We start from the raw sequence: 23089 nt of genomic DNA, 5'->3' as shown, positions 1-23089 counted from the left end.
GGCAATTTTTTTCTTGAAAATAGTTTTTTAAGAATTTGTTCTAAATACATGTTTTTGAAAACATATTTAAGATGCTTTGAAGTGTTTTTTATACAGTTTTGTGTAAAATAATTGATTTTTTTTTTTTACATTTAAGTTGTTAAACATAAATTTAAAAGCAATTGAAAACCCCTTCTAAGAGTTGCTCTCAAAATAGAAAATATTACCAAACAGACTCCCTTGTGTTAAAAAGGGCAGGGCTTGCAAGGAGGTTAGTGTATTTTTGAGATTTTAGTGGAGAGGGACTAGTCCATGTAATGTATAGGAAGAAGTCTAAGTGAGACTTTGAGAGTAAGTCGTTTATGTAGAATAGGGCTTCAAGTTCGAAAGGTGGACTTCGACAATCTGCAGTAGCATCCTTTAATAATGAATACCACATCTTCATCCTGAACTTCAACATTTAAATGATGTAACTAGAAGGATAGGAGTAAAATAAATCAACTTTTGTCTACTCATTGTGCACAACTCGGCAAATTAACGAATCATACCCGTAATGCCACAGACCGGCATTTCGAGAATATGCCTCAACCACCAATCACTAATGGGATCAGTTTTTTGGTAAATGACAGAGAAGGGAAGTGACTGTGAGCCATAAAGAGCCCACCAAACCCTTCAAAAATGGCAGAAGCAAACTTGAGAAAAGCTTAAGTCGATCAACAAATGATGGAGGCAAATTGAGCTCTTAGACAAGCTAGAACACGAAACCAGCTCTTACCTTCCAAACAATCGAGGCATCCTGTGGTCCAAGGTATCTTCTTGAACATCACATAGCAGCGGGCAACCTGGCATCGAAGTAAGTAGTAAATTGGTGACGGCCTCTCCTTTCTTCATTTTAGCTTAGCAACCTGCATCATCTCATGGCAGTTGAAGAAGTTGGATATCTAACAACCAAACAGACATGCTAATATGGCAGTCAGCTGGAACCCAGAACTTCATATTGCTAAGAGAACCTCAAGCATAGAAACTGATGGGAACCTAACTCTGGCTCCTGAATTGCCACACAGGCCAGCAGCACAAGGCGAGCCTCGGTATAAAGCATCAGAGTAAAATTGAACAGTCTTTCAGTTGAGATTAGGCATCACAAATTTCAAATGCAGAAAAAGAAACATTCAGTCAGAAAAATACTTTTTAACACAATAGGTTTCAAGTACAAGTTAAACTAAATGCGCTTAAATAAATGGCAATTGTATTTATTCAGGATGGCAGAGCACTGTCCAGAATTGGCAGTAGATGCACTGTCCAATTTATGTAGAGCGTAAGTGATTGAAACCAGAGAAAAATAAAATAAATCTGCAAATAACTCATGGCTTCCCTTTGTTTAAAGGAAACAAATATCAAACGAGATGTCCTGCTATAGCAGCACTGCCCCTATAATATTACTCCTCCATCGATTCTCAGCCAATCATTAACTTGTTCTCCTCCAAGAAGCTGTAAGTGGGTACCTCAAGATTGTAGGGTGCTGGCCCTTTGCGGATCCTGCCAGAGACATCGTAGTGGGAGCCATGGCATGGACAAAACCAACCACCAAAATCACCAGCATTTGGCAAGGGGATGCAGCCCAAGTGGGTGCAGACCCCAATAACAATGAGCCATTCCGGGTCCTTGACCCTGACTGCATCCTCCTGTGGATCACGAAGGGACCCAACATCAACGCTATTAGCCAACTTGATGTCATCTTCAGTCCGACGCCTAATGAATACTGGCTTCCCTCGCCACTTGACAGTAACAGTGCTCCCAGGCTCAATGCTGGAGAGATCAACCTCGATAGAGGCAAGTGCAAGAACATCTTTGCTAGCAGACATGCTCAGAACAAACTTAAGCACCAGGAGACGGATCAATGAGGCATAAATAAACCTCCCACCAGTCAATACAAAGTAGGCAAATGCACGCTTGCTGGGGTCGCCAGGGGGAAATCGCTCATGGTTGTGCTCATCATACACAATTTTCGAAGTGGGATTCTTCAGAGCTGCCACAGTAGGTGGGAGGTCTGAGATCATACCCAAGTCATGGCTTGGAGCAAGGGACTCGGAAGAAAATCCTGGACAAGGTAACCAACCATATGGAGAACCACTGTCATGTACTGAACTGAATAACATGTTAAAGAAAAACATAAAAGGACATCAAGTTTATTCCATCATTTATAAACTGATCGGGGTAGCAAATACTAGCCACTCCACTAGCATCATTTCTTGTCATGGAAATTTTTATAATGACAATGAAAGAAACAAAGAAAAGAAAAAGTGGCTAGCTTGTGAACAAAAAAATACTTAACCATTTATTGAGACAAAGTCCCTTCTGAACTTTTTTTATTCTCTTTGCAATACAAGTCCCTTAGCCTTTGAGGATCCATTTTTAAGGGGTGTTTCAATGTGCATTCTTAAGAATCCATGACAAACAAATGTGAGAAGAACATTCTTCTCAAGCTTCCAGTCCACAAGTAACAAGAAATGATGTCCACCCACAAGCAAAACTCCCAATACTCCTTCCATATAGCTGTCAGTCAGGCAGATGCGAGAACAAACTCCTCAAACAGAAGAGCCCCTTTCTTATATCTGTCATTAATTTAAGGCTAGTCTAGCAGGGCTTCCTTGCAAGACGATTTATTCACTTATTTATTATAATGCAGAAAACACCTCACAAGCCACTCTATTTTCAGTCTGAAATGGCCCATTTACAATTTTTTCTTTCTGACTATAAGAACTTGAGTAAGATTCGAAGGAATATATTTAGCCCCAACTGATTGGGAATTTTAGAGAAGCAGAGAAAAAACTCTGAACCAATCAACAACCTATAATGTTCAAAACGAATCCTTTAAAAGATGTCCAAACAATTAATGAAAACAATACCTTCTTATAATTATAATTAGAAGCAATATTATTAAAGGCGATCACTTGGGTTGCCTAGGCCATTAGGCTAGGTGGGGCAGATGAAAGTAGCCTCTTAAAGGCCTAGGCAAGGCTGCTTCAAAGAGGCAATGCCTAGGCGATCACCTTAGGATAAGGCACAAGGCATGGAGACGGTCGCCTTTGACCATGAGTTAAAGTTCAAATATACTTAGATTATAACTTCATTCAATCTAACATTGGATTAAACAAAATATAAGATGAAATATTACATTATCAATTATAGAGATAATGAGATGGAAGACTATCAATCTAGTCTTGATGGAAGTGATAGCAATTTTAATTTCAATGATGACTATGATGATACCCAAAACCTTTCTAAAGTGTTCATTCTCTTATTTTGTCTTCTATTATGATTTTTAGATGTCTGAAAAATTAGAACATCCACTTAAACAGGATGAATATCTCGAATATGATGTTTCTTATAATGTAAGGTATAATATTTAACACTTTGAATAATTATTACTATTTTGTTAATTTTATAAGACATTATAAGGGATGAAAAATAAATAGTATTGACTATTGAAGACAACACTTATATTGGTTAAGTATTGAATAGGTAAATATATGTATATTTTTTATTACCTTATTATAATCAGGTCATCATCTTGTTTTTCACCTTTCACCTTAGGCTAAAAGGAGTCTTATTAGCTTAACATCGCCTTTTGCTTTTGATAACACTAATTAGAAGGAAGATATTTAGCCCCAACAAATTGGGAATTTTAGCCAAGCAGAGAAAAAAAAACTTTGAACCAATCAACAATCTATAATGTTCAAAAAGCATCCTTTAAAAGATGTCCAAACAATTAATGAAAACAATACCTCCTTACAATAACAATAATAATTATTATTCTTATTATTATTATTTTTATTATTCTTATTATTATTATTATAATTATTATTATTTTGATAGGCAACAACACCTTATAACTCAATGTACTAAGTTTACTTCTCAACTACTATCTCATCAGAAAAGCTCAGTTACTCAGGAGAGGATAAGGAAAGGCCTCTTCCAAGGTCAGCCATATTCCATGATTGAAAAGGGAAAAAAGCCAAGTGAATCGTATAACTAATCTACATCTGGAAAATGACTCCAACTTTTATTATTGCTTGCTCTCTAGAATTCAATAACGTAGCTCGAATAACCAGTTAATGCAATCATGTCCCATTAAGCACACCCTAGACGTATGCACAATAATGCATCAGCTAACATGTTTTAACTCCAACAACTCACTTTCAGAACAACCAAAATAAGAACAATATTTCTGTAAGTTGTTTCATATGCAACAAAAGATGCCAGACCATTTGATAATTTCAAAACAAAACAAAAATCCCACTCCCCCAGGTATAAGAATTCCACTTTGTCTTGGCGAGGCAGCAAGCATAGAAGGTCTTTATTTGAAAGATAGACTCTATTTTAACGATTCACCCAGAAAGTTTTAGATATATCATTGGGCAGGAAAGAAAAATACCAAAACAGTCTCTTGTAATTAATTTTCAGCATTCTCTAGTACTTCCCCCAATTTTTTTTGGGACCAAATGGAGCACAAACAAATCGATTTATGGTACAATTTTTCCCCATACCTGAGGTAGCAGTTAATTACATACAATGTTTGATGAGTTTTAGTTGGTAGAATAGCTTCTAAATGGATATTTTCACCAACAAAGAAACAAAAAAGATCCAGTTACCAGCATCTAACATTAAACTAAATAGACATTTGAAACAGTATCCTGCTAGCCTACTAAACTTGTGTAAACCTTTCTCAGAACACTGGAAAATTATGAAGCAAAATAAACAATAAATAGAAAAAAACAAAAGATCAATTCAATTGAACCATTCAGTATTGGAAAAATCTATCTGAGCTACGCCAGTAACAAGAAGATTTCCCTTCTGGGTCCTCAATCTTTGAATTGCAACAGAAATACAAAGAAGCGGTATTGAAATTGTTTATGGCCTAGAACACATGATTCCAAAAGCTCAATATATTCATGAATACCTACAAAGTTGATTTAAAAGTCACACTAAAACTCAATGGAATAGTTCAAATCATTGTCAAAGATTACATTAACCCACTACAGCATGCCAAAAAACACCACCATTATAATAGAATGTTTCGATCACATGGAAACCCATACCAAAGAAGCTTCTGTCCCATATTATTTTATGAAAGGGAAAAAGGAAACGCCTAAGAAACCATATGAAAAGAAATTAAAAAATTGAAACATGGTGATCATAAAAGAAAATTTTCCAATCACATCAAATACATACCAAAACGAAGATTTATCCCCATCGTATTTTAGCAGAAAAGGTAAAATCCCTTGTTGTCTGTTTGGTTTCCGTTAAATCAAACAAAAAGAAATGAAGGAAAAGATTCGATTTTTTTTGCTTATCTTTCTCTGACTTTTATCGGCAACCAAACAGAGCGACATCAAATACCTAAATAAATAACCAAGAGTATTAAGATTCGATTTTTCTTTCACTTATTTTTCGCCGACTTTTCTCGGCAACCAAACGGAGCGACATCAAAACAAAGGAAACCCTAAATCTGAAGTGAAGAGAAAAAGTAGGAGCTGACCTCTGATTAGATCTCGAAATTCGGAATTAAAGAGATGAGGAGAGGAGATGGATCTGGAGGAGCCATCACTGCCATTGGATGGCTGGATTCTGGAGAGAAGGGCTGAGCTCGCCGGAGCGGACGACGGCGACCAGCGTGAAAGAGAGGAGAGCCTCCTCCCTGCTACTCTCAACATCGCTCTAGCTAGGTTTTCACAGAGACTTGGTCCTCGAAAATAGGAGAGAGAGAAAACAGAGAGCACAGAGAAAAGAAAGGTTGCCCGCTGCCTTAGGCGTTTTGAAGGTCTCGTACTCGCTAAACGACGCCGTTTTATATTCCGTCGTTTGCGAACTCGGGTGGCAAATGGGCCTCGAAGCCCGAATCTTCTCCGACGTTAAACGACGTCGCTTCATATTTTCTCTCATGGGTCTCTTTTGAGTTTCGGCATCCCCTTCTATTTATTTTAACAAAAAATTTCCATCTAAATGCCTAGACATTTCAAACATTGTAATAATTTTTGTACATATTTGATAAATCTTATAATTTTATAAGATTTATAAAGTTGAAAATATCAACATAAAAATGTCCTTATACAAATTTTAACTATTTTCATACTTTTCTTATTGAAAAAATTTTAATTCCTAATGCCTTACTATATATTTGGAAATAACTCTCATAAAAGCTCTTTTAAATTATAACAAAATAAAATCTTCAAATAAAAATCAATAAAGATATAGCACAAAAATCATTTAAGATAACTCTCTAAAATTTTAGAGCCGGTTTGGCTTACTGATTTAAAAACAATTTTTCTGTTTTTAAAATATTTTAACATTATTTGATTATTATTCTTGAAAATAATTTTTAAAAATAAATTAAAATAAATAATAATTTTTAGAAAAAGAATATGAATTATTTTCATAAATTTTAAAAAAGAAAAAGAAAACATAAACTCATTTTATTATGTCTTTAAAAATTTATTTTTAAAAACTATTTTCAAGTTAAAGAATTTTAAAAAATTTAAAAATAAATTTTAGAAAATATCGCGGAATAGACCCTTAAATTTTGTTATATATGCATATTTTTAAAATCTTCATTCACCTCGATTCCATTTCCATGGACATTTCTACATCCTCGCACGCTTGACTGTTTGCCTCACATGATAATTTTGGTTTCTCTCTTCCACACTCATCTCTATTTCCATACACCCTTAACTTGACCGTTTACCCTCCTCCACATAATATAATTTTTACAAACTTTAAGAGCAAAGTAGATAATCAGACTGAGAACATAAGCCTGTAAAATTCACCTTTAAAATTTCCAAATTCATGTTTGTCCTTTGGCTAGGCTGCTTAATGCAGAAAAATCCCAGCTTGGAAAAATAAATCATCCAATTACAAAGAGGAAAAATAAAATAAAATAAATAAAATTTTCTATCATTCAGCAGTTCTGATCTAGAGCTGCTGTGTTATTTTGATGCAACACGGTTCTATTGTGCTGTTTATTGATTTAGCAAGAGATTTAAGCATCTGCAGACACTGAAGAATGGGCTGGGAATCTCCCCTTCGCATCTGCCCAGGAGCTCTGTCCATCGGTTACGTCCTTCACAACTGAAACTACCTCTTTAACATTAACACGAATTTGATCCTTGCTGTCCCTCTCCCGAATTGTAACCGATGATGTTGAATCAACGGTGATTGCAAAGGGTATACCAAGTTCATCGGTTCTTGCATATCGTTTCCCAATCGTGGCCCCTGAAAAATGTTATTCATATATTTAGTGAAACAGTTAATTATATATATGAATCCAACAAGACAGAGAGGGCATTTAGGAGAAGTCTCATCAAAATGAAGCAATTCTATTCCGCTTTTCACCCAGAACACAGGATTAAAGAAGACAATGCCCAGATAACTGCAATTCTTAGTGGAATAAGTAATTTGCAGGTGCTTTGCTGAGTTGGGCTCATGAACTTTGATTGACATATGCATATGCCAGGGAGGATCAGGATGGGGAAGGACAAAAATGCATGAAAATATGTAAAAACAAGCATTTATGCAGGCATACAAGCCAAATAAGTACTTGTTGGACCGTTGGACATTTTAAATTGGAAAGCAATGAATAGAAGGTAGAGCTCTTCAGTTGTGTACCTGAAATGTCAATCTTATGCGAGATACCGGCAACAGTCAATGACTTGGAAATGAGTTTGGCAACTGCATCGTACTTTTTGTCCTGAATTAATGGGAAAACTGAGCATTTGATAGGTGCCACAAGAGGGGGGAAAGCGAACACATTTAACTGTTCATCCCCAGCTTTGCTTGGTCTTGTGTAGAAACAGTGCTCAAAGAGACAATAAATTATCCGCCCAATACCAAAAGATGGCTCTATTACTGAAGGGGTGAAAACCCTCTGGTGTTCTTTCTTTTTCTCCTTTGAAATTGTGACCATGTTCTTCTTAATAGTTACATTTTTTCCAAGTGTGCAGACATTGAACTCTGCCTCTCCTTTGGACTCCAAAGTGGCCTTCATTTCCAAAGCTTCTTTTTCATCCATTGCCTAACAAAAGGGGGGAAGGATAAATTGAAGTGATGAAAGCCCGGGAAGCCATATGAATAACTTCTACTACAAGAAGTGTACGAAAGGGCCAAGAAAAAACTATCCATTTTTTACCTCCAAAGCTTCAACCACCATCTTTTGATTACCCCTGAAAGCAAGACCCAGTTCCTTCTTTACTGTAGCTATAACCAATTTCTGGAATCACACACCAAACATCAAGCCATGCAATCGTGTCTATAGAACTACTGCTATGATGTTGGCATAAAGCATTACCTCCACTTCTCTAGGTTCTGAGAATTTTTCATGAGCCACAAGATCAACACCACTTTTTTCCTGCCATTTAACAAAATTTACATACAGCATGAGTACTTAACATTTCTTTATCTGTAGTAAAGCTGATATATTTTTAGACCAAGAAGTACTGGATTCTCTTTGGGATAGGCCCTGAAAGGCGAAGGAAGGCTGGAATTACAATAGGCCTCTGTCATGGAATTCACTCAACCTGGCAGTACCCTTTTTGGGTATTAAGTCGTATTTCTTTACTTATAGATAGTATAGCAGCCAAAATTTAGTCGAGACCATCAAACTTCCATAATACCACATCAGATTCTTTCCACAATAATTAGTTCACAATGCAATGATAAAGATAATCATCCTCCTTTAAATTGATAGTGATGATGCATAAGATCCAAAGAAGCATGCTTAACTACATGAAAACAAGACCAATTTAACAGTACCTAATATCCTTACAGGAAATGAAGAAAACTTGAATTTTTCCACATATGAGTCTATGACCATGAACTAATGCCACAAAAAAACACAAGATAAACTGTAAACTTACTGAATGAGCACGCAAATCATAGGCAGATCTATCCGCAATACCAACACACTCAATCCAACCATAAGAACACTCAATCTCAGCATCCCAACAATCTGCAGCATAGTGGGCCATTTCATTTGCAAGGTGCTGTCTGAAACGTAACCTGTCCTTGTCTATGCCAAGACGTGTTAGGAATAGGTATACTCTCCCAATGAAGTAGGCAAGTGTCTCATTGTTGACAATTCCCTAATCAGCATTGAACCATCATATTATCACATATGCAAAGGCGGAGCAGTTGGTTTGTACAAACAAAACAAATAAAGGTCAATCTAAATAGAATTCGAACCAACCGTTGAAACAGCTTCACCAAGTTGGATTGTCCTTGCTGACTGTCCAGATGTCTGCTCCTCCCTCGGGAACATCAAGAATTCCAAATCCACAACTTCAGAATATTTGGGGTGAGATTTGTCTTCAGGATCAACAAAGTGCTCAATCTCTGCCAATGTGAACTCGCGAACTCTCAAAAGGCCTTGGCGGGGAGATATCTGAACTTTAAGGAAATCATTATCAGATTTAATGTGTGCATTTCGGCTAAGGAGATAGCCCTCCAAATTATAAGTAAACCAAGACCAAAAAGAACCAAAAAATAAAAAAATCAATAATTAGGCGTCTGTTTGGATACATTTCCTTTTTTTATACAGAAAGTATTGATTTGCCTTATATATTTAAAAAGTAATTTCAAAGATTTTAAAATTTGAGGTAGTAAAAAAATTTTAATACCCCGATTTTTTTAAATAGTTTTAAAAACTATTATGTAATTAATGTAAACTTTTAAGAGTTCTTGTATCTTTTATAAAAGTTATTACTATTATATGGTTTTAAAAACAGAAAATAGAAAGTATATCCAAACGGACACTAACATTACTTCCAAATGATGTGCCCAGTCCAATTCACAAAGGGTATGAGAGAGCATCCACATAAAAGCACTCGTTAACACATTTTACAGTTCTAAGGGAAAATTTTCAGACCTCATTTCTGAAAGCCTGACCGATTTGAGCTGCAGCAAAGGGAAGCTTGCTGCCATTATAATAGTACAAGTCCTTAAAATTTACAAATATTCCTTGAGCTGTTTCAGGGCGCATATACCTGCATCAGATGAGCAAAAGAAATTGGCATGCCTATACTAAATTGAATACAACTGAAGCAATAGAAATTAAATCCTTACCCAGGGATCAAGCCAGAAGGGCCTATTGATGTTTGAAACATTAAGTTGAAAGGATAAGGATCAGAGAGCGGGCTCTTTGTTTCAGGTGCAGTAATGCCATACTCCTTGATCCTTGCACCAAGCTCCTCAGCAGAGAGATCATCCAACACTGCAAGCACGTGTCTCAGTTCTGCAGCCTTATCTGCAGTCATGGTATTGTCATTCTGAAGCTTCTCATTACAGAAATCCTTGACCAAATGATCAGCTCGGTAACATGTTCCAGTTTTCTCATCCTTAACCATAAGGTCGGTAAATTTATCAACATGCCCTGAAGCCTTCAGAACAACTTCAGGCGTTACACAAGGGCAGTCAACTTCCAACATGTTCTCCTCAAGAACAAAATGCTGGAAAAAGAATAGAGTGGATCAACAATACATTCAAAGGAATTGTATTGAATTTTATATATTCATGCACTACATATGCCAGCATTCGTATAAATGTGCATGCATCTACCTATCCACCCTTGTTAAATCAGTTTTTTCACTAGGATTTTTTGAGTTCATTCGAAAGGAACAAACAAGTGATTGGGCAATCTGAGGTCCAATTTTGAATTGTAATGGTATTATATGAGTAACCAAACTACATATTTACAAACAAACAAGGCCAAAACTTTTTTTTTTTTTTTTTCATCTTTTCCCTAAGGCTATGTTTGGTTCCTGAAAAGTTGGAGGTAAAATGAGGGGGGAAGAAAATAAAGAGAAGGCTATGTTTGGATCCCGAAAAGTTTGAGGTAAACTGAGGGGGAAAGAAAATAAAGAGGAAGAGTAGAAGGACATAAAAATTGAAGGAAAATAAAAAATAGATTTAAAGTTAATAAATTATTTTTATACCCTACTTCAACTCATTTAACTCTTTTATATAAAGATTAAATAATTTAAAAATATATAAATTTTTTATTAATTTTAATTATATTTGACTTTTTTTAGTATTTTCCATAGTAAAACCAAACAATAAAAAATTATTTTTTTCACATTTTTTTATTTCCTTAATACTTTCTGATAACAAAACATCATCTAAAGAAATACAGATAAAAAATAATCTTGCACATTTGCTCTAACGAGAGAAAATAGAATTTAGTTTTGAAAGTGGGTAAAAACCAACTCATTCTTCTCAAGACGGAATGGTGAAAAACAAATAGCATGCTCATCTACAAATTGTCTACAATTGGTAAAAATTCATGAAGTGGGAAATATACGGTGCCCATACAAATGTGCATGCTTGTGTACAACCATTCTCGTTAACTACAAGTTACTGAGCATTTTGGGTTCCAATTTCAATGGAATACACTAATAGTAGAACAACCCAAGTCCCAATTTGGATTTACATTTACTTTTATTGTATGAACAACAAACAAACTTAGGGCATGTTTGGCAATGTTTTTTTTTAAGTGATTCTCAAACAATAGTTTTTTTGAACGGTACTTCAAAACAGTCCTTGATTGTTTTCAGGAACGAAATTTTATTTGGAAACACAAATAAGAAAAACATTCTTCTCAGCTAGTTATACAATTCAGAAATTCCCAAAATATTCACGATATTTTCTATTATTTCTCAGAACACTCTACAAAAACGCCTCAAATTTCAGACAACGTAGTTTTTTGTACATCGGTATTTTTTGTTCTTTAGAACATAAAACAGGCCCTTAATGGCATTAACAATATACACTACTTGAAAACCCAATCTGCATTCCCCAAAAAGTGCAACAAATAATTCATTGTTACAATCATCTAACACTCTAGATTATTTGTAACAGATACGTGATGAATTCTTAACTAATTTCAGCTTCAACACGGCATAAAATTCTTAGCAATTGCAATTCAAATTAAGATTCACAGTCCCAATTTGTAAACGAAATATGGGTTAGATCAGTTAGAAACTGCGAATCGATCTCCGACACTGCCGCTGCATACCTGACGCCAGAAAGCGAGGACGTTGGCCTTGACGGCGCATCCCGGCGGTCCGTAGTCGTAAAGTCCAGCGACGCCGCGGTAGATCTTGAAAGAAGGAATGTAGAAGAGTCGGCGCTCGAGAGTGTTGGCGACGGCCTGTCGGAAGGCCTCTCTGTTGACGGCGACGTTCATTGACAGCGAGTTACGTCGGAGGACGTGGGTTGCCGCTGACTCCTGAGGTTTGGGTGATGACGCATTAAACAGGCGGCAGCGGGAGAGGAAGCGGAGATTTGATGGAGATATGACAGGATAGAAGCAACGCATTCGAAGTCCAACGGTCTCGGAATGTGTGTGCTGCTAGGGTTTATATGCAATTCGTGGGTTTAGGCCTTAGGGGCGATCGTATGTGCTCTAGTCCAGGCAAGAATGGTGGGCTAAGAGGCACAGAGAGGTGTCCAATGGCCAGGCCGCCCATTTTAGCCTGGGGCCTGACACGTCAAATGACCGGGCCGGGTCAGCACGGCCCAAATGAGAGGGCAGGGTCAACACGGCCCAAAGGAGTGGGTCGTGCTGGCGTAAGGAAACAGCCCGCCATGCCATCGTGCCGGCCCACTTGACCCTTTAAATATCACTTTTTATTATTAAAAAAAATTAAAAAAACTAATATTTTTATAAATTTTAAGATTATAAACCTGATAAATATAAATATAAAAAATAAAAAATAAAATTATTATAGGTAGTTAAAGTAACAAAAATAAATTTTATTTGATAATGAAAAACATTTAAAGACAAAATCATTTTAAAAAATTAAATTAAAATTTATAATAAAGTGAGTGGCCCATGGGCCACGACCCATCAGTATGGCATGATTAGCCCATGGGCTTGTGGATCATGTCAGGCCACCTATTTGATTTGCATGGGTCGACCTAACCAAACACAATTTTTAAGTGGCCCATGTCAGCCCAATACGTTGGCCCGTAATGGCTCGGTAGACATCGGGATGTATTAGGTATTGGACTCCTCTAGAGATACATAGCTAAAGACAATGAACACCTAAATTATAAATTAATAATTTAAGTGGCGATAGTCTAATATAGGGTGTTTGGTTGCATTTCAACATATATTTATATACTTCTTAAAAATAAATTTTTGTAAATTATTTTTAAAAGTATTGAACTAATTATAAGTTAGTTTCAAGAATTATTTTTTATTCCAAAACTAGAATACCCAATAAAAAAAAAACCCTTATTATTAATGAAAATAATTAATGGTTATATATCATACAAAGAGTTTAGCAGGATAAAGGAAAAAATCTTAAAACTATATATATATATATATATACTATTATTTTAATAACATGAGAATGTATGATTTATAACATATTATTATAAATGGTATTATAAGTTGATTTTCAACTCGACGTAGAAGTTTGTTTGGCTTTGACATAAGTGTGAGGTGATGATCATCACAATTTGAGTATTTAAGAAATGTGTTAGTCTATATCTCATAGGGGTGATTGTGAATTTCTAATGACTTGCATTGTATATGTAACCATGTATGTTTGGTTTTGTAATTACGTACTACACAGAATTTGAAGTGTCTGTGATATATTTTATATTTTATAGATGAACAATTTTATAAATATAATTTAAAATGTTAGCAAATTAACAAGTTCACAACAAACAATATTTATTGTATTTGAAATTGGTCATTACATATTAACTATATTTTTAGTTATTTCTTAAAATATTTTAAAATAAATAGTTGATCTAAAACTTAAATATAATTTCTACTATCACCAATTTATCTCAAAAGTAATATTTGTTTGGAACTTGTGTTTTTTTCTTAAAAAAAAAAAACTCCCTTAAGAAAAGTTTCAAATGATTATGTATTGCTCGTGACATTGAATCGTATTTTTGATTTAAAGTGTTATATTTGATATATGAGAATGATAAACGAGAACAAATATTTTATTTCATTTTCATTTATTATCAAATAGGACTGAATTTGATGATTCAAATTTTTATATTTAAATACACTTAATAATATAAAGATCCAATGATTATTTGCTTTCATTTGAATAATATATAAAAATAGAATGAGAATAAAAGAACAAAATAAATTGACAATAATATTAGTAAACATATTCTAAAATTAGATACTTTAAAATAATTATTTATTTTTAAATATCTTTTAAAGTTTTTCTCTAACTAAATAATAAAAGTTTATTTCGATTGTGTAATTTAAAAACGATGTTTTGTTTTTAGAAAACAAAATTTTATTTTTAAAATTCATAACACTATTTGATTTATATTCTATATAAATAGTTTTTAAATTGCGTAAACACCGCCTTAAAAGGTATACATATCTTGGTTTTCATAGAAAAAGATATCATGATGGATTAAATTGCGTCATCTAATGCAAAATAATAAGATGGGAAATAGGTCGACCAATAGTTCTTGCCAAAAACGGTATCCATCAAACTACCCCACTTTTTCAACGAAATCGGCTTAGTGGGCCACATGAACCAAAATTTCTCCATTTTTTATGCATTTCGGGGTGTAGTGGGATGAAGTAAAAAAAAAAAGAAAAAAGAAAAAAAAGGAAAAAAAATTCAAATTAAACTACGACACATTTTTTAATAATTAAAATATTTTTAAAATACTACATGCTACATACCTGTCTCTGTTTTATAATAAAAAAAAATAAGAGAGAGAAAGTGAAAACATTTTACCTACAATTTTACGGGGAAGTGGAAACAAACAGCACCCTTGAAGCTTTTTGTTTCCTTGTGGTGGTCTAATCGTATTGAAACAAGGGAATTTTTTTTTTGCGGGTCCCAACCCGAACCCGGAATTATCGGGAAACATTTTCCCATTTATAGGTAGATAGAAGAAGAGGGAAAATTCAAAATCATACCTCGAATTCCCATTTTCAAAAACCCGCCCGTGGTATAATCTTAAAAATCGCGTTCCAAACAATCCCCAACAGCCCTCATTGATTTGATATAATAACACTCACTGCTGCTGCTGCTGCTGCAGCTGCTGCTTCGCATTCTCATTCGTCCTTCGTTCTCATGGCGCACGGTAGCGACCTCCCGTGTGACGGCGACGGAGTTTGCATGATCTGTCGGAGGAAGCCCTCCGACGACGAGTCTATCACGTGCAAAACATGTGCCACGCCCTGGCACGTCACGTGCCTCTCGGTCCGTCCCGAAACCCTAGTGGATGCTCTCCAGTGGCAGGTTGCTGATGCTCTCCAGTGGGAGTGTCCTGACTGCTCTCCGGCGGTCGGTGAGCGGGATCCGCCGGAGGTGTCTGAGACAGCGGTTGCGGCTGGAGGATCGGAGGGATCCGGTGACTTGATTGCAGCGATTCGGGCGATCGAGTCGGATGGGTCGTTGACCGAGCAGGAGAAGGCGAAGAAGAGACAGGAGCTGTTGAGCGGAACCGTGCGATCGGCGTCGCCGGACGAGGGGAGCCCGAATAAGAGGAAGAATGGTGGGAGGGATGTTCTCGATATTCTCGACGGGAGTTTGAACTGTTCCGTTTGTATGCAGCTTCTGGAGAGACCGGTGACGGTAGGTGTCTCCGTGTTTTATTGTTTTTAGAAGCTCTGATTTTAAAGTTGAAACGGGGATTTGATGTTACTGTGAGTGTTTTAGTACTGTTATTTGTCTGGTTTTTCTGTTTGGATGCTGAGAAAATGCACGAAACGACGGAAATCAAAAAGTTTGTTAAATTTTTTGAACTATTTAGGGCGTGAGATTAAGGAATTTCCACTTTACTAAGCCTATTTTAAAAACATGGTTTACACGAGGTCAATCCACTTTTGTTTCCGAGTAATGAAGATCCGAAGAATTTTTGGTTTACCACATTGCGGAGTTCGGTTGTTAGTTTCTTTTCTGGGAAAAAGAAAATAATTCTTTATTTCATCAACTGAAGTCAGGGAAGTATTTTGTCATCATATCGTTTGTATTCTAACAACGCTCAGCATCGTTAATTTCACATTGATCTTGAATCTCCGCTGCAGATAATATTAGATATTGATGTTCGATGGATTCCTTTAAAATTTTCTATGCCACCGAGTTTTTTCCTAAAAGGAGGAAAAGATGGAAAACGATTCAATGCTTAGGATTTTTTTTTTTTTTGGGCAAGGGTAGTGGGTGGAAAATGCTGTCGTTTTCAGGGCAGTAGAGAATTGAAAAATGGAACAGTGTTTGATAATACTTGTGGCCAAATTGTGTGAATCATTGCCCATTTTGGGTGACTTCAAAGCCAAACAACCTCATTTTCCACACAGACTTAATTGACGGTCTTTTTCAATCATTTGTTGATTTTTTTTGGCATTTCATATTCCAGCTAGTCACAGCCCTTCTGATTTCATCCACTGAAAATGAAATTGTTTAGAAAATATTTTTCTTTAGATTAATACTTATAAAAAAAAAATCAATCTCTTTAACTGTTAATGGTATCAACAAATTCTATACTGTCAAAGTGCTTTGTTATATTGTCTGTTTTGGCACGGCCCAACATCATTTTGGTATCATATGCTTTTTGTCCAGAAAATGTTGACTGCTTGCTATATGATGAATTCCTGAGTTATATCAAGTATACTTAAAGTTGGCTTGATTCAAGCCATATGTGATGAATTACTGAGTTTATATCAAGTGTACTTAAAAGTTGGCTTGAATAAATGGCTTGAGCTGTTTTATTTCAATCATGTAGCTTTACAAAATTCCTGATATGGAAATTTGGGAATTAGCTCATAGTAAGTGGAATCAATTGGTTGAAACTTTTTTGTTTCAGCTGATTTTTGGTTTGCTCCACTCACTTAGTTTGGTAATACAATTTCAGTGATGCCATATTAGGATAAGGTGATCATCTGACCATGTGGCAATGTTCCTTCTGAGAAGGGTCTATTACTCTGTCCTTTATCGGCCTCTCTTCAGATTGTTTGGAGTGAAAATATGTATCTGTAAACAATTTCTTTATTTACGCTTAATTGATACCAGATTCATTTTCTCACTTAGGTGTTTGTTTTTTAATTTTAATCCACCATGTTCTTGAAAAAAATTAATTTCAGATTCTGTTGTGGCTTTATTTCCATATTATGCTAAATCAGTCCTACTCCAGTGGGAAAAGAATCGTATACAAAATGACATCCAATTAAGAGCATGTTGTGGGCTGGGGGCTAATGTATTAGTTCATGTGGGCACTCTCTTTCTCAAACAATGAACTCCGTCTCTGTCCCCACTTTTTTGGCATGCTATGTTCAGATGGCTTAAGTCTCAAGACACTTGCTTTGAAATTGGCTGAGGAGGTATGATGGATAATTTCTGGGCTTATATAGAAATATTGGATGTATCCCTTCTTAGTTTATACCCATGATTTATACAAGTAAGGACTTGAAGAGAGTTTTGTTGTTCCTAGCATAAAACAGTAGATATTTTAATTTGTATTTGCTTCGTTAGAAACACTGGGGTTTGTGGAGCTCCACTACACCATAAAGTTCTATGATTTTTTTGGAGTGACTATATTTAACGTTCTTAAGAGGGTAGCATTGATGGAGCTAAAATCCAAATTGAATTCTATAGTGGGTTTTTTACCTATCAAAAAATTCTATGGTGAGTTTTCTATCCTGTACCATAATGGGTGTTTGCTGGTTTTTGTCATGGAGTTCACATGACTTACTTTGGGAATGATGAGAGCCAACAAAATAAATTATTCTAGTCTAGTGTTCAGTTCAAAATTATTCTTTTTGTAGCATCTTCTTTTCTGCAACAACTAATGTTATCTTAGAGGCCCATGTTTGGAATTTTATGGCGATAGCTTTTACTATACTTCAAAAATTATATTGATGATTTTAACCTGTTCGTGGAACATGCTGTTCCCAAGCAAAGCATTGATCTTGGGAAGTTCAATATGGGGAGATTATAGCTAGAATATCATTTTTAATTGGCTTCCATTTTGTTTTTCTCAGACACCATGTGGTCACAACTTTTGCCTTAAATGCTTTGAGAAATGGATTGGGCAAGGAAAGCGCACATGTGCAAATTGCCGCAATGAAATCCCACGCAAGGTTGCAAGCCAACCCCGTATTAATTCTGCCCTTGTCGTTGCCATAAGAATGGCCAAGATGTCAAAATCTATGACCTCAGTGGGTACATCAAAGGTTTACCATTTTGTCCACAACCAGAACCGACCTGACAAGGCATACACCACTGAGCGGGCAAAGAAGGCTGGGAAGGCTAATGCTTGTAGTGGAAAGATCTTTGTCACTGTCCCTCCCGATCATTTTGGTCCAATTCTTGCAGAGAATGATCCGGAAAGAAATCAAGGTGTGCTGGTTGGTGAAAGCTGGGAGGACAGGCTGGAGTGCAGGCAATGGGGAGCCCACCTTCCCCATGTTGCAGGGATTGCTGGGCAGTCAGAAGTTGGTGCCCAGTCAGTGGCACTCTCTGGAGGCTATGAAGATGATGAGGATCACGGTGAGTGGTTCCTCTATACTGGAAGGTATGTTCTGGATAAATTTATCCTCTATTCTCATTAGATGCATGGGATTTCTTGGTGCTAAACCTGTTTCTTGTTTAAAAAAAAATTGCTTTCATGTGATTCATCATATGATATCAAATTGTGGTAGGTACTCCCAGTTTTCATGTCATTTTTCAATCAATCTATAGAGTATGAGATGCACTGTCATGGGTTTAACTCTTCGCCAACTATATTTTTCTGCATTTATCATGGGTTTGTATTCTTTTGATGCAATGTAGTTGTCTTGACATATTTCCTGTCAAAAGTCCCAAAATGATCTGTGTAGGTTTATCAGTCGCAAGAATCGCTGTTTTCTTGTCTTACATCTTGCATTGGGCATTTTTACTTATTCAAAATTGGTTGCTGACAGTGGTGGGAGAGACCTTAGTGGGAATAAACGCACAAACAAAGAACAGTCATTTGATCAGAAGTTTGAGAAGTCAAATGAAGCACTGAAAGTAAGTTGCCTCAAGGGGTATCCTGTTCGAGTTGTGAGGTGAGCCATGTCTCCAAAACTCTGAATCCTATGTGCAAATATAGCTCATACCCTATAAATGAATACATACATATGTAGACAGACATACACACAAGTTAAAAATTGTTATTTGTTTATGAAATGTTAAGAACAATTCAATAGCTCTTACTCTTGATCTACCCTGATGCAATAGGTTCCCAAAAGATTTGGCCAGCTAGACCATCATTATTATCTTTTTAAGTTTTAAATATCATGTATTATGCTATTACTACTGTCCCAGTTGGTACTATAGCTACCTAAAGCCTCTATTGTCACCTTGGAAATAACAAATGCATAATCCAGGGGAATATCATTGCCAAGCATGTTGAGTTGAATGCATTAGTGTTCATTCTTTGTAGTTCAGGCTTAATCACTATCTGGATGGTTTGTTCAATGAACTTCTATCTCAACATTGTTTTCCACTCTAAGCTTGCCTCAATTTAAATGGCAGATCCCACAAGGAAAAGCGTTCTTCTTATGCCCCAGAAACAGGAGTGCGGTATGATGGAATCTACAGAATAGAGAAATGTTGGCGAAAAGTTGGAATACAAGTAGGATAATTGCTTGGGATAGCAATTAAATACATTTTTGATCTCTAATTAGACTGTTTTCTTGCTGAACTTGTTATCTGATCAAGTTTCATTGAATTAGGGTTTCAGAGTGTGCAGATATCTTTTTGTTCGATGTGACAATGATCCTGCCCCATGGACAAGGTTTGTGCACACTCACTCTCTCTCTGTCTCTCAATTGTAGACTATCTCATTTTCCTTTCAAATGATCTGCAGTGATGACCATGGAGACCGTCCAAGACCATTGCCTGTTATCAAGGAGTTAAAGAATGCAACTGATACAAGTGAAAGGAAAGGAACACCATCTTGGGATTATGATGTGAGCTAGTAATATTAATGACTTTACAGCATATATTTTTTCTCTTTTCCCCTTTTTTCTTTTTGATTTTGTTGCTAGTATGACATTATAAAAGCTTAGGGCGTGCTTGGTCACATTTCAAAAACAGTTATCTTATAACATTCTAATTGTTTTCAGAAATAAAATTTTGTTTAGAAACCCAAATATGAAAAACAGTATTCTTGACCTTGCTCTTAGGGATAATGCACTGATTTACAATGCAAAATCTTTCAAAGTATTCTCCATCTTTTCAGTTGTTGCTCTAACACCTATAAAAAACAAGTTATAACACTTAAAATTTGTTTCAATAGAAACAATCTAATTTTAGAACAAATTCTGAAAAACTTTTTTATGTCAAAAGTTTGTCAAACGTGTTCAATAAATTAAAAATTATTTTCTGTTCTGGACAATAAAAAAATGTTTTAAAAAATATTATTGAACTGAAACTCAGCTTTCTGTTGATCCCTTGAGCTTTATAGTATATTGATGTCTATAAATAAGATAGTAAAAATCTGTCTAGTGCCATTGTCCAGAAAATTTAATCCAAGCAGATGAGATGATCGTCATCCATGATGCTAGTGTGATTCAATCCTTACTGTTCTTTTATCCGAGAATTTTTGCTTGAGCTGCATGGTTAGAGTTTGAACTTATGATGTCTTACATGGTCATGATGGTTTCTCAGGAGACAGAAGGTCGATGGATGTGGAAGAAACCTCCACCAGCTAGCAGGAAACAAGGGGATGGTGGGGGAACTGTAGTCAGGAAAATTCAGCGGCATAAACAAATTTTGTCTGCCAAGGAAAGGCTTCTAAAGGGTATTGTTTTCGTCTGATCCTTTTTCTTAATCTTTCCCACGATTTTACCCCCCACTTTAGACCTACTTTAGCAGCATCATTTTAGACATCAGTTCTTAAAATTATGAATTCTTTTTGGAGTGAAAAGTCATTTGTGTTTGGATATAAAGTAAAAAAATATGTTTTGATAGTATTTTTGGAAATATATTATTTACCGAAAAGTGATTTTTGAAAAAAATAAAAATAAAAAAAATAACCTACCAGGTTATTCTGAAGGTCATTTCAAGTGATTCTCCTTGTTATTAAAAATGATTTAAGAAGGTTTGATAAATATTTAATTTTTGTAAAAAAAAAAATTCTAAAGCATTGGGAAGTGTTTTTAATCCATTTTTAAAATTGTTGCCAAAAATACTTTATTGAAATTAGTTGTTAATAGTAATTCTTAATTGTTTTTAGGAATAAAAATCTGTTCAAGAATTTAAATATGAAAAAATAATTTTTCGCCACTTAATTTTTTTTTTTTGTATAATATAAAATTTTTCAACTTATCCTCTTTGTTTATGATTGTTTCTCAAAATATTTTACACAAAATAATACTTGCAAATCATTTCAAATGTGTTGTAAAAAATCAAAATGTGTCCTTCAAGTTAAAAGATTGTGGTGTAAATAACAGAAAATTGTTTTCCAAAATTTTCAGTCATTTACCTTCCAACCGTTGAAAGCTGGGCTGTTCTGTACAATAAAATCATTTTATTGCAACAGCTTTGACCAAAATGGCCAAGTGCTGATATATTTAGGAAATGGGTCCTAACTTTGGGTGCTCGATCTGCAGAATTCAGATGCCTTATGTGTCGGAATGTAATGGTTCTTCCACTCACGACCCCCTGTGCCCATAATTTTTGTAAGTCCTGTCTGGAGGGTGCCTTCTCTGGCCAAACTTTTGTGAGACAGAGGACGTGTGAAGGCAGACGAACGCTACGAGCACAAAAGAATGTCATGAAATGCCCTTCTTGCCCCAATGACATCTCTGACTTCCTTCAAAATCCACAGGTCTGTATTTCCAAATGTGAAGGAATCATACTGTCTTCTTTATTCAATGCCCACCCAACCTCCCATGGCTGAATTATAGGATTTGGTTATGGGCATCATTTTTATATTTTTGAATTGACTTTGTATGTTGGATTGAATGATTTATCAACACTTGCTGATCCAACAGGTTAATAGAGAGTTGATGGATGTGATAGTATCACTCCAGCGCAGGACTGTGGAGTCGGGGGAAGATGCTGAGGAGACGAGTGAAGGAACCGATGGCATGGATGAAAAGCCTGATGCCATTACTGGTGATAAAGAAATTGGCGAGAGTTGTGAAATTCAGGAGGATTCTGAAGAGACTGATGGCATGAATGAGAAGCAGGATTCTGAAGAGATTGATGGCATGGATGAGAAGCCTGATGCTGTTGCTGCAGATAAGGAAACTGGTGATGAAAGTTGTGAAATTCAGGAGGACTACCAAAAGGATGTATCTGATCCTTTGGTTGAAACCAAACCCGAGAAGGGTAACAAGCAAAAGAAAGTATTACCCAAGAAGTCAGATGGTGTGAATGGTAATGCTGAAGTGAAGTCTGATACTTTGAATGCCGATGCTGAAGTTAATGCTGTCAAAGGGGAGACTCCTGAAAATAATGAGCTACAAACAAGTCCAGTTGACAGCACACCAAAGCGAAATTACAAGAGAAGGAAGCCTAATGGAGTGAGCAACAGCCCCGCATCAACGCTGGGTTATGGGGTGAAGACTAGAAGCATGAAGGCCAAAATGGCAGCTGCTGCTCCAAATGATTTGCCATCAATTACACTCCAAGTTCAGAGTGATGATGATTTTGAATGATGCATCCTCTGGTAATTTGTTTTCTTTTCCTTTTTTGGTCATATGAGCTGTGATTTTTTTGGCTTTTTGGGGGGTTAATCGGCGTTTTTGGGGTTACATGAAACAACATATTCTTCAAAGCTATACAGCTCTTCTTTTTCACTTTTTCATCTTTTGTGTTAAGCTAGTGCCCCATTGTTGAGTCTTAAGAACATTGGGTGGCTATATAGATGATGTCTATAGGGCAAATGTTTTGAATGTATTGTATGCTGTGTTTCATTGTTGTTCTAAGAAAGTAGAATTTGCTTCATTGACTCACACTCATGCCTCCACGATTTTTGAGTTGTATCTTTGTTGGTATAGTGTTCTATAATCTTGGTGGCATGACTGATGCTCCTTGGTACATTAGGCTTGAAGTTCTGGGTTGACTTAACTTCCAACCTTAAAAATGTTCCTTCT

General features: G+C 35.8%; 3 protein-coding genes across 3 annotated transcripts; 1 reads left to right on the top strand and 2 right to left on the bottom strand.

Annotated features, from left to right (window-relative positions):
• Positions 1 to 1135: 1135 nt before the first annotated feature.
• LOC117913960 (cytochrome b-c1 complex subunit Rieske-4, mitochondrial-like) lies at positions 1136 to 5777 on the bottom strand. The gene is made up of 2 exons (XM_034829099.1): positions 5519 to 5777; positions 1136 to 2077 (listed from the first exon to the last, which is right to left on the bottom strand). The coding sequence occupies exons 1-2, from the start codon at positions 5691 to 5693 to the stop codon at positions 1434 to 1436; spliced, it is 819 nt and encodes a 272-aa protein (XP_034684990.1). The 5' UTR covers positions 5694 to 5777; the 3' UTR covers positions 1136 to 1433.
• Positions 5778 to 6776: 999 nt separating this feature from the next.
• On the bottom strand, positions 6777 to 12402 carry LOC117923948 (glycine--tRNA ligase, mitochondrial 1-like). The gene is made up of 9 exons (XM_034842463.1): positions 12041 to 12402; positions 10093 to 10475; positions 9896 to 10013; positions 9218 to 9412; positions 8889 to 9113; positions 8321 to 8380; positions 8162 to 8242; positions 7642 to 8047; positions 6777 to 7248 (listed from the first exon to the last, which is right to left on the bottom strand). Exons 1-9 carry the CDS (start codon positions 12341 to 12343, stop codon positions 7016 to 7018), a joined length of 2004 nt encoding a protein of 667 aa, XP_034698354.1. The 5' UTR covers positions 12344 to 12402; the 3' UTR covers positions 6777 to 7015.
• A 2542-nt stretch (positions 12403 to 14944) lies between these two features.
• Positions 14945 to 22978, top strand: LOC117922099 (E3 ubiquitin-protein ligase ORTHRUS 2-like). Its single transcript, XM_034840123.1, has 9 exons — positions 14945 to 15599; positions 18002 to 18534; positions 18923 to 19048; positions 19518 to 19617; positions 19718 to 19779; positions 19852 to 19954; positions 20655 to 20787; positions 21599 to 21816; positions 21983 to 22978. Exons 1-9 carry the CDS (start codon positions 15096 to 15098, stop codon positions 22649 to 22651), a joined length of 2448 nt encoding a protein of 815 aa, XP_034696014.1. The 5' UTR covers positions 14945 to 15095; the 3' UTR covers positions 22652 to 22978.
• Positions 22979 to 23089: the final 111 nt, after the last annotated feature.

The sequence above is a fragment of the Vitis riparia genome, chromosome 1 (genome assembly GCF_004353265.1).
Source record: "Vitis riparia cultivar Riparia Gloire de Montpellier isolate 1030 chromosome 1, EGFV_Vit.rip_1.0, whole genome shotgun sequence".
NCBI lineage: Eukaryota > Viridiplantae > Streptophyta > Magnoliopsida > Vitales > Vitaceae > Vitis > Vitis riparia.
The sequence above is the reverse complement of the archived record's forward strand: the minus strand, read 5'-3'. Positions and strand labels throughout refer to the sequence as shown.